Source organism: Pseudonaja textilis, chromosome 5, assembly GCF_049901715.1.
Source record: "Pseudonaja textilis isolate UNSWEBS1 chromosome 5, rPseTex1.2, whole genome shotgun sequence".
Classification (NCBI taxonomy): domain Eukaryota; kingdom Metazoa; phylum Chordata; class Lepidosauria; order Squamata; family Elapidae; genus Pseudonaja; species Pseudonaja textilis.
The window spans coordinates 48,712,722-48,724,988 of record NC_141994.1 but is presented as its reverse complement, the minus strand read 5'-3'; the positions used below and the strand labels follow the sequence as shown (position 1 = coordinate 48,724,988).

The 12,267-nt window shown below is 37.3% G+C and overlaps 1 protein-coding gene across 1 annotated transcript in view; it reads left to right on the top strand.

Annotated features, from left to right (window-relative positions):
• SH3BP1 (SH3 domain binding protein 1) overlaps positions 1-11,367 on the top strand; it is a 31,463-nt gene extending 20,096 nt beyond the window's left edge. Inside the window, exons 10-18 of the mRNA XM_026703358.2 lie at positions 476-618; positions 700-811; positions 1,823-1,904; positions 4,185-4,265; positions 4,495-4,611; positions 6,345-6,442; positions 7,409-7,535; positions 9,556-9,665; positions 10,549-11,367. Of these exons, the coding sequence (XP_026559143.2) occupies positions 476-618; positions 700-811; positions 1,823-1,904; positions 4,185-4,265; positions 4,495-4,611; positions 6,345-6,442; positions 7,409-7,535; positions 9,556-9,665; positions 10,549-10,937 (1,259 nt within the window). The 3' untranslated portion in view covers positions 10,938-11,367. The remainder of the gene's footprint in view (positions 1-475; positions 619-699; positions 812-1,822; positions 1,905-4,184; positions 4,266-4,494; positions 4,612-6,344; positions 6,443-7,408; positions 7,536-9,555; positions 9,666-10,548) is intronic.
• Positions 11,368-12,267: the final 900 nt, after the last annotated feature.

The following is a 12,267-nucleotide window of genomic DNA, read 5'->3' as shown; positions in this document are numbered from 1 at the left end:
ATGCATTTTTTTGGTATAACACATTAGCAATGAATAAATTACTGTACAGCCAGAGTTTTAGGAATATTAAAGAGAAAGGATTACAAATACAGTATGTGGGATCTGAACATTAATAGCAATAGTAATAGCACTTAGATTATATACTGCTTCACAGTGCTTTATAGCCATCTCTATGCAATTTACAGAGTCAGCATATTGCCCCCAACAATCTGGATCCTTTTAATACTTAATGTTTTTGGCAGGGGCACTCTCTGGCCATTTGCTTAGAAGTGGTCCTTTTTAACTGATATTTGCATTAACTGATGTTTGCATTGACCCATGGTAGTCAGCTAGAAATGGCTTCAGCTTTTTGTTCTGTGTCCATAAAAAAACACCCCAGATATTAGCCCAGAAGAGTTGAGAGGAGATGACTCTGGAAATTAATAGACAAGCATTCTTTAATCTTTCTCCATTCTCCTCCTCCTTCCTTGTTTAGATGCCCCTTTTCCATTAGATCCAGCTGTACCAGGGGTGTATGGAATGCCCTTAGAGACTCACCTGAAGGCTGCTGGGCGAGAGATTGCACTTCCCATTGAAGCCTGTGTTATGATGCTGTTGACCGCAGGTATGCGGGAAGAGGTAGGTACCACCCTCTATCCAGCTATTTATTTGCCACAGACCTCCTGGTTTCTCCCTTATTTTTTTTTTCTTTTCTTTTAGGGGCTCTTCCGGTTGGCAGCTGGAGCTTCTGTGCTGAAGAAACTAAAATACTGCCTGGACAGTGGCTCAAATATTTTGGATGAATTCTACGTAGACCCTCATGCTGTGGCAGGTAGGTGATCAACAGTACTGAAGAGCTCTTGTTTGGGACACTACACACTGTCTGGGACATTACACATCCTCCTCATGACCTGTTTTCCTTGTTAGCTACCGAGAGGAGGCTTTGTGGTATCTGAAACAGAACATCCAGATTCAGTTACAGTTTTGTTCCATATAGTATCAACCTTGATGAACTCTCAAACTTCCTCTTTCTGATATGTATTCAAGATGGACAGTGATTAATATATGTATATATGGGTGTAGGGGTGTGTGTGAATGTGTGTGTGATGTGTGTGTACACTTTTGAGAGCAGGCAACAGAATTTCATTTTTAATGTGTTCCAGTGTGTCCACAGTGAAAAACAGCAATAAAGGTTGTCTGTCTGTCTGTCAGTTATGTATTGTGAAAGGAGTAAGTTTTCACTTCAGTCTGCCAATCGGGCAGGAAAATACTTTAAACTGATTGGATGGCTTGTCTGACTGCTCCTATAAAAGGAGAACTGTCAGACAGGGTTTTTGCTGGGTTGTTTGTTCCTGAATAAAGAAGTTACAGCGAGTCTGTCTGTACAACACTATCTATCTATCTATCTATCTATCTATCTATCTATCTATCTATCTATCTATCTATCTATCTATCATCTATCTATCTATCTATCTATCTATCATCAAAGAGGATTTTCAGTGAAATTTGAGTAGAACAAAACAGAAGCAAAGCACATTGTTCTCTCACCTCCAAGCTTCTAAGCAACCTTCCCTTGCTGCTTCATAATATAGGAAAATAAAGTATTTACTTTGAACATCATTAAATGTGGCAAGTTTACACAGCATAATTCCACCTTTCTCTCAGACAGCAGTAAACAACTTAAGGTTCTTTAGACAGTTAGGAAAACAGTTCCCAAACTCTGGTCATTGATTACAATACTGGTTCTCATAATATTGAAACATTTGACACATACCCAGCAATTTACATCTTGTTTACAGCTAGGCAGTCATATTGTGTCAGAAACATACTTCTTTGTTTCCAGGTGCATTAAAATGTTACCTACGAGAATTGCCACAGCCGTTGATGACCTCTGAACTCTATGATGATTGGCTGAAAGCTGCCAGGTGAGTTAGAAATAGAAAGACAGGCTTAAGCACGCTATAGTTCTTTCTGTCTTTGGCTGAGTTTTATTTCTCTGATGAACTAATACTTACTCCCTTGTTTATATTTATATTTATATTGACTAGAACACTGGGCCGTATCTAACAAAATGAAATTCAATGTAGAGAAAAGTAAAGTCCTACACTTAGGCAAGAAAAACCAAAAGTATAGACTGGGTGAAACCAGGGTCAATAGCAGTAACTGTGAGAGGGATCTTGGAGTCTTAATGGACAGCTAAATATGAGCCAGCAGTGTGCAGCAGCAGCCAAAAAAGCTAATGCAATCCTAAGTTGCGTTAACAAAGAGATACAATTGAGATCAAGTGAGGTACTAATACCACTCTATAAAGCCTTAGTAAGAACTGCATCCAGTTTTGGTCATCACATTATAAAAAAGATGTTGACACTCTAGAAAAAGTACAGAGAAGAGCAACCAGGATGATTAAAGGACTGGAGACTAAAACATATGAAGAATGGTTACAGGAACTGGGCATGGATAGTCTAGGGAAGAGAAGGACCAGGGGAGAAATGATAGCAGTCTTCCAATATTTGAGAGGCTGCCACAGAGAGGGAGGGATTAAGCTATTTTCTAAAGTGCCTGTAGGCCAGACAAGGAATAATGGATGGAAACTGAACAAGGAGAGATTTAACCTGGAAACAAGGAGAAACTTTCTGACAGTGAGAACAATCAACCAATGGAACACCTTGCCCTCGGAAGTTATGGGAGTGCCATTGCTTGAGACTTTCAAGAAGAGATTGGACTGCCATTTGTCAGAAATGGTGTAGGGTCTCTTGCTTAGGTTGGACTAGATGACCTACAAGGTCTCTTCCAACTCTGATTATCTGTTATATTTGAAAAATAGTTATAAAACCTATTTTCTTCCCAGATATACAGTGGATATAAAAAGTCTACACACACCTGTTTAAAATGCTAGGTTTTTGAGATGTAAAAAAATCAGACCAAGATAAATCACTTCAAAAAAAATTGCATCCTGATTTATATTGATCTGATTTTTTTTTTACATCTCAAACACCTAGCATTTTAACAGGTGTTTAGAGTTCTTATATCCACTGTATATGCTGGCACAGGTCAGGCTGCATGGTCATTAAGAAAGTGCAGATATTCTTATCACAAGTTAATAAAGACATTAAAAAATTAAAAGGAAATTCTATATTTCAGCAGAGATCTTTAAAAAAAAAATCTCAGAAATATATCCAATTATTGTTCCTAACTCAGATTATTCTTAGAATACTAATTCAGCCTAGTTCTAGTCCTATTCAATTTCCCATAGGCAGATAGAACTATAACAACCCAACAACAAGCAAGAAAGATCTCCTACTCTTTGTGTGTAATTGTTAATCTCCAGATTCATAGTACTTTCTTAGAAATTTACGAAAAAATCTTCCTCTCCTAACACATGATGGTACAGAAGAAAAATGTCTAATACATTCTGATCCATAAAATATAGAGACAACCAGTGGTTGAAATTTAGAATAAACTGTAGAAACCTTACAATGAATCTCAGCTTAAGCAATTAACTCTGATAATCAAATCAGATTCCTTTGCATTGAACTTGACTTCTGATAATTTCATGAACATGCCTGTATAATTTCTTGGCAACAACATGAAATTGTTGCCACTGCCTTATTTCCATTAAAACAAGCAGTCTAGAAATTAACCTTAGTTAATTAGTTAACCCAGATGACACCCTCTTGCAAATATTAACCAGACTCACCCAACTTGTTTGGCTTCTACCGTCAGTGAAGCTCGGCCAAGTGCTACCACCAACTGAGAACTAAAGACAGCTGTGGTGGCACAGTGGTTAGAATACAGTATTGCAGGCTAATTCTGCCAATTGCCAGCAGTTCGATTCTGCCTGGTTGACTCACTCTTTCACCCTTCCAAGGTCGATAAAGACCCAGATTGTTGAGGGCAATATGGTGATTCTGTAAACCACTTAGAGAGGTGTAAGCCACTATGAAGTGGTATTTAAGTCTAAGTACTATTGCTATTGCTAAAGAGGATTGCTCCATCCATAACTGAGAAGCCTTAGAGGATGTAAATGAGAAGAAATACTGCAAGAATCTGATTGCATTGTCCTTGACTATTAGGCAATATGAAATAATATGAGAAATTCTCACAATCGCTATTATCCTTTTTATTTTCATGTTGTTCTGGCTTTCCTTTTCTGCCTCAAAAAAAAAGAAATAACACACTTTCCACCCTTCACTCTTCCTTTTCAGTGCCAAAGAGCCAGAAATTCAACTAGAGTGCCTCAAGGATGTTTGTAATCTTCTTCCCAAGGACAACTACAACAATCTGAGGTGTGACATAGCTATAAATTTTTAGAATGTTCAAGAATCAGTCCTTGAATGTTTGCATTTTTATGTGTTCACTGCCTTAATTCAGAAAGTTGGCTTACTTAAATGAAGATGTAAAGCTTTTCTCCTCCTTGCCTTTCTGTGATAGGTCAAAATTCAATGGAAAAACATGGGAATCCTAAGAAAATCAAGGCACAGAGTTTTGCTTTTACAAATCACTCTCTCTTTGTAGGTATCTGATTCGTTTTTTAGCCAAGCTGGCTGAACAACAGGAAGTGAATAAAATGTCCCCAAGCAACATTGCTATAGTCCTAGGACCCAACCTACTGTGGCCCCAGGAGAATGAAAGGTAAAGTATAGATGTGCCAGAAGACAATATATTGTGGGTTTCATATAGCATAATACTTATTCAGTAATGAAGTATTGAGAAATACCTCTCTTATTTCACACACTCTCTCAATCTGTGTAATATGCTGTACCAAAATGATATATGTTACTTTCTTCCAATCTTGGTACTGCCCATCTGGTGTATTAAACAATAATGCTCATTATTCCCCAGCCAATAGCATTATTGTTGGGAATTGTAAGACAGATCAACTGGGGACCCACAGGGTAGATAAAGAAAATCATCCAGATCAAATTCATTTAAAACTGGAAAATATTTGGAAAGTGCATCCTTTTTCATCACTGCAACAATGTAATTAATTTTTCTGGTTTCAATGCAATTTAATTTTTCTGGTTTCAACATTCCTCATTCAAAGACCTTATTGAGAACTTTTTCTTTATTTGTAATGGAGAGAGGAAGGTCTTCATTTCTTTTTCAGCCATGCCAAACCAATCAAGTAAGTGGCTGGTAGTTTAAATAGATACATAAACAGATCTCCTTTCCAACTTTTTTGCACCGGTTCAGCTTTCCAAGAATTAGACATAAAGTTTTTAAAAAGCTTCAAAAATAACTTCATGAATAATTAGTTAAGCTATTAAATTATTCCTTGCCTAAAGTAATGATACTATCACTATATTCCTTATAGAATATGTCTGTGTATGTAACTATGGGTAATTTCTATCTTAATCAGGGGCAGTAATTGCCCTTAGTTGGCAGTCTTATGTAGCTAGTGAATACTGCTGGCTTTCTTCCAATCAGCTTCTACCTCTGTATGGAATATGTGTGACTCTATGTCACATCCTTCTCCATCTTTGCTGATCTTCTTATTTGAACTCTTTGGCAATCTTCCTCAGTCTGTCTTGGAATCTGCACTTCTTCATCAATCAAAACTACGTAAATCCCTTTTAGTTTTTCAACTATCAGCTTCTTCTGGATCTCTCTAATCACAGTTCCAAAGCAGCTCTCTTTTACTGTCATGCTTTCAACTATCTTCAATATTTTTTGTCAATTCCAGCTCTCCTAATGTGAGAAAGTGTGTATGTGCTTGTGTATTGAAAGTTTATTTATTTTACTTTATATTTTTATATAGCATTTCTAAAATCTCTCAAGAAATGACAGAAATTGAATGGGTATTCACTGCCAAAATGAAGTGGGGGAATATAATTGCTTCCCCTTTTAAATCTGTTCTTAATATGTTTCAAATTAGGTTTTAGTCAGTTTTCCAGAAAACACATATGAACAGCAGTGCTTTCAACCTAATATTCTGTTCTTGAAGTAACCAGCCCAAAACAGATGGGAATCCTTGTTGAAAGACAAGGCTGCATGCTTTCCTACACATTTTAAAGAGAAACCAATATTGAGATATATTTTTTTCTTTTCAGGGAATTAATATGTATCAATATATCTTTTCACAATAATAGCCTTATCTTACCACCTCCTGTTTAGTACCACATAAATATAAAAACCCAGATGGAGAGGATAGTGTTGTTAAATTATTTATGTGCACTTGTTGTAATCAGGTTAAATCTTATTAGATGTTCAGAGATCAAGCAGCAGAAGAGCCTAATATTTATACGCTGACATATAAGTGAAGCTTACCTGTAAAGGTGAGCAAGGGAGATTAGGACAAATGAATTACAATATATAAGATGTTTCTTCAGAATCTGCTCAGTGTTGTTCTTGGCTTTTTCTCCCAGGTCCCAAGTGCAGCTAGACATAGCTTCTGTATCCTCCATCCAAGTTGTGGGAGTTGTGGAGCCTCTCATACAAAATGCTGAGATCCTCTTTCCAGGAGGTAACTAGAATTCTTTTTTCTCAGAGCAAATTGGGCTCTTTCACAAAGCTTGTAAGCAGACACGTGCAGTAGGTACCCAGTTGAAAAGGACAAGCGTAGAGAGACTGGAAAATGGAATTAATAAACGATTCTGTGGATTCATTAGTCACTATGAAAAAGAAATATCTATGTGGCTTATGGGGTAACTATGCACTGCAATAATATCATTCATGTGCTATATTTCTTTGTTGTGCAAGTTTCAATAGCAAGATTTTTATAATCCTGTGTGTGTGTGTGTGTATGTAGGGGTTCTTAATTTGTGCTTCTTTGGAGCAAAAAAAATATATAATTTATATTAATGATTTTTAGTATTTAAAAGTAAGGTACTGTATAAAGGTGGCTAGAGAAATGGTTTTAAAATACTTAATACTTTTAAAGTTGTAGAGATAAAAATGGAGTATATGTGAACCATTCTTGGGGAGAACTCAAATAAGTGGAAGATGTAGAAGCTGCATGTGGATGATTTAATCAAGTATGATTTATATGCAGTTACCAACACTTCTGAAAGGAATGTCCAAGGCACTTCATTAAATGATGCATTGAATGCCATCATGGTATTCCAGCCAAATGTATTGCCTTTCTCTAGGCTAAACCAAGATCCTAGAAGGGAGGTGCTTTCTTAATCAAAAAGTAGATAAATGAACACCTGTCTTTTAGCAATTTAAACACCTAGGTTGTGGCATTAGCTTTTAAGGGCCTTAGATAAAAGAATCACAGGCTTCTGACTTTTAGCCAGGCTGTCTCTTCTTGATCTTGCATGAATTGACTATTCTCTATTACAACACTGATACATCTTAGGAAACAAAGAGGTGGAAGGAATCGAAGACTAACCTCCTTTCTTCTGCTGCTAGAGAGAACCGCAGAATATTATAATAGCTTTCAGACACTCAGACTGTCTCATGCATTTATTTGTCTTTTTTCCTTAAGATATTGACTTCAATGTCTCCAGTCTGTTCACTCCTCCAATAGACATCAAAAATCAAAACATCCCCACAACAGAAGCTACAGCAGTGTTTCTGCCTTCTGAATCTAATTTCCCTATGCCTGAAGAAAGGTATACATAGATAAATATAACCTTCAACTGTGCTCTTTATCTGTGTGCCCGCCCCCAGTGCAATTGTACTTTTAAAAAGTTTCCACTCAGCCTTCCAACTAGAGTGGTAGGATTCAAAATAATTTTACTACCAGTTCTGTGGGCGTGCTTGGCGGACGTGGCTGGGGAAGAATACTATAATATCTCCAGTCAGAGGTGGTATTTGCCGGTTCTCTGAACTTCTCAAAATTTCCCCTATCGGTTCTCCAGAACTGGTCAGAACCTGCTGATGGTATCCATTTGAAGACATCTTCTGTTGGGTTGTCTGGTCCAAGTCTGATTTCAGAGTAAAGGACTAGGTGTTGATAAAACCTACCAGTCTTCCTCTGTACCATATCAAAACAGTTATGCTGAAATGATATTGGATCATGATTGGAAAAATCACAAATTGCTTCTAGTTTGGAAGATTAATTTCTGGAAAATGGCTGGTCCAGGATGACTAGAACACTTGGGGTCCAAAGGAGGAAAGGAAGGTTTTACACATTCCAAAAAGAATGCCGAGAATGAAAAGGCCATGAAAGTATTCATCTGAGTTAGCATCTGGATAGCAGCATAAATATACATACAGAGCTTGTGGTCACAGTTACTCTAATATGGATTGAATGCATTGGGTTCCCCTCACCCCACCCCCGTTATACCTGTTCCTCAAAAAACTGTAGTGATACATTTCAATTACAAAATGTGGATCTTTTGTTCTCCACTTTTTATTCTGATACAATTTTTCTTTTTAGTGATGCAATGTGCCCATTTATCTATCACCACAGGATACTGTTGTGTTTATTAAGCCTATCTTAATAAAACATTTGTAAAAATAATAAAAGAGGAATCAAATAAATAACCACTATACCTACAATAACATGCTATATAAAAGCAAATAAATTGTGTTACAGCTTAACATACTGATTACAGCTTAACATACTGATCCTACCATATGAAGACAATGGCTGGGCTTCTAATAAAGACTACCTAACCAATCATAAGTTACTCTACCTTACTTTAGCCAGTTCTGGTGTGTGCTGCTTGTGCAGCCATACTGTTGATGCTTAGGGGTGTGTGTGTGTTGAGGTATTCTCCGTTAGGAGAATGAGTGCACTCAGGGAAACGTAGTGAGAGTGATGATGAATAACACACAACCAGTATACAAATACACTGAATAGTCAAATGTAGGTTTTACTTCCAGTAAATGGGTAAACAAAGCCCAACAAACAGTCCAAATCATAAACGGTTAAAGCAGTTAGTATTCAGAACAATCAGTCCAGGGATAATCCAAAAACGAAGTCAAATATCATAAACAGAGTTCAGTAAACAGAGTTTGCTAACAGTTGCAAGACTCACAGCAATCCAAGCAGAACGAGGGTCAGGCAAAACAGCAAAACAGGAAATGCAAGAAAAAAACAAACCAGGTTTCTGGCTCCATCTTATGGCCCTTGGAGGAACCTCAGCCAATCACAATTACAGCATTCTCTTAAAGATGCAACAGTCTTAAATAACTATCCCGGTTTATATATTTCCAACCCAACTGTTAGGTGACTATCATTCATAACAGGGGGGACTCCAGAGAAGAAGGCTTTCCACAACCATCATTATGAGATAGGATATGATTTAATGCATTGTAACCTGACCTTGTAGTACCAATAGTCAGTAGCACATAAAAAGCAGGACTAAAAGTCTCTCACTCAAACTTACATTTAAAAATAATCCCAAAGAAAAGCAGATTAGCAAAAGAGAAAAGGAGAAAACACAATTTGGGAATCAGTTTTTTTTTCCTTTGGGATGCACAAAGCAATGTCAGCTGTTCTCCACTAGTCAGTGAACGGAGTAAAAACGTTAATCTTCCTGAATTACAGGTCAGTCACTATTTTAGTGGTTTGTGGTTGAAATCAAAGGATTAAAAATGGAAAGATCTCTGGAATTTCTCTGTATACTAATTGCTTTTGGAAGCCTATAAATGAGAGTTTATCTGACTTTTCCACATTGGCAGGAACAATGAAGTTATTCCAGAAATAGTGCCCTCAAAAGTGACCCAGTCATCTACTGAAACAACAATCTGTCCACCTACCTCTGCTTCTGCTGATGAGACATCACGAAAAAGTAAGTTTCATAGTACTACCATAGAAATATTTTTACCTCTCTTATTGACACCAGCTGCCAATGTCCCCACATCACTCAAGAACTCTTCAAAAGGGATCGTAGCAAGATACTTGCATTAAGTACAAGACAGTGGTACTATTTTGTATTCCGAAAACATAGCTTGTAGCTTGGAAGATTCAAAAGGTCTTAGTTGTGCAATTGTGTTCCTCTAAATTTTACAGAGACCGGATGATAACAACTTACATTGATACTTTTCCTACTTCTTACATTTTTTTAACAAAAGAATAAACAGCTAAATAAGGAGTAAAGGAATAATGGTATTTCGATTGACAGAATTGGAACCTATCGGGAAATATGCAATGTCATACTACCTGTTGCCTGTTTTCTTCTGTTTACCTCCGTACCATTCTGCTACTCATAGCTGCCTTTTTACTGTCCTGTTCAGAAAATCCATGACATAGCCAAAGTTGACAAACTAGTGCATAACTCTGTATGTACTTTGAAATGACAAGACTAGATAAAATAGAGGGGGGCATATGTAGAAAATTCATACTGCAGTTTGATAATGTTGGGTATAATCTAAAATATAGATTTCAGTTTTCAGTTTACTCTGTAATTCTGGTATTGTTAGGAACCATCTTAGGCAGTTAACCACATATAAATAACACATATAAAAACCCAGTACTTTTAGAAATAATTTTATTTCAGTTTTGAAAAACAGATACAAAGAAAATACATAGAAATAAAATAAGTAAAAGAGACTTTTATATCAAATGTGACAGTGTTTTTTTCGGGATTCATGTAGAGCTGAGACACAGGAGTTAGAAAAAAAAATGCCTAAAATACTGGATTTTATTTCTCTTTCTTTCATTCTCCTTTACAGCAAAGCGGGTGGCTCCACCCAGACCTACCATACCACCACCCCATCCTCAAACCACGCCACCTGCTCCCCGTCACATGCCGCCTCCTCCTCCTCCTCCTTCAGAGTCTTCCTCCATCCCTAAAGCCTTGCCTCGAAGAACAGTGGGGGGACCAGCACGGGTGCCAGTGGTGCCACCACCCCTTCCCCCACAGCCCGCCAGACGGCAGAGTCACAAAGCTCCGCCATCACCCAGGCATCCTTCAGAAGCTATGAACAATAAAGCAGCCGCAGCTGAAGAGGATTCTGCTCATGTCTGCAGTAGAGAAACACCCAAAGATTCCGTCCATACCCAGAAAGAAGCCACTGAAGGAAAGAACAGCTCTCCATCTACTGCTGCTCAGAAAGTATAAACTCTGGAGAATATCTGAAGGGAAGAGTTTTACTGGCTTTGCTTTTGCCTATCCAACTTGTTGCAATTCTTTTCTGCCTGGTATTTTGTTAGGTGTTCCCCAAATGCATCAAGGTGCAAGGGCCATCTCCCTTGGGACCCTTATATATGGTCATCTATTTAAATCAAACAACTCCCCTCCACAAAATAAATAGAAAATCCCCTCTTCCTGTTTACAAACATCATCATTTAATATAGGTTGTCCTTCATGCAATATTTCAATCCAAGCCCTGTACAGAAGCAGCAATCTGATACAGCATACTTCACGTTCCTACTATTCTTTTGTCAATCTATAAAACACAATGTATCTTTTCATTAACGGTGTTCTACTTTTTTATTATTTTTGACAAGACATTTGTGGAAGCTTCTGAATAAATGTTAAAAGAAGATAACTACTGGTTATCTTTTCTTTATTGCAGTTATATCATACATCTTGCATTAACCCTATCTATGAGAATTATACTTACCCTTTTAGTGGTTAGTTATTTCACTGGGGTAACATTTTATCTATAACTCAACTTTAACAATATATTTAGTTCATCTAAGATGATCCAAACTGTTCATATAGGCAAAAGGCAAATCAAAGAAACTGTGTATCAGTTTTGCTTGTACCAAACATAAATACAGCTCTCATTTTATTGAGATAAAAGCCGTTTTGTAACATTATAAAGTCTAATAAATACATTGTCAGTGAATACTCCTTTTATCAATTTTCACTTTTAGGTACTGTTTCAGGAAAAACAAATGAGAGGAATAGGCAAATAAAATTGCAATTGAAAGACACTTTTCTGCATAAAATCAAAATTGTAGGCAATATATATAACTTTTCATAAATAAACAAATACACTGTAATATACAAGAAAGAGCATAATAAAAATTCTGGGTCCTACATGAACACATAGACACACACACAAAAAAAATTGAACAAATGTAGCAAGGCAGGGGTGTCAAAGTCGCATCACCACGTGACATATCACAAATTCTTTTCCCTTCGCTAAACCAGGCGTGGGCGTGACGAGCGCATGATGCATCCAGCCCGTGGGCCGTAAGTTTGACAGCCCTGCAGCAAGGCATTCATGCTGACACAATTCAAAAGTGGCCCTTCAGAAGCAGGTGAAGAGTTCAAATCCCTAGCCTTTCCTGGAGAGCAAGATTTTTTTCTGCCTGTTTTAAATGGCTAGAATGTGCTTTATTTCCAAACCTTGCACCTGTGCCAGGCACAAAAGACTAGGTCCACACATGAAGGTCCAATTCAACAGATTTATTTCTATGCACAGAAATCTTCTCAACTA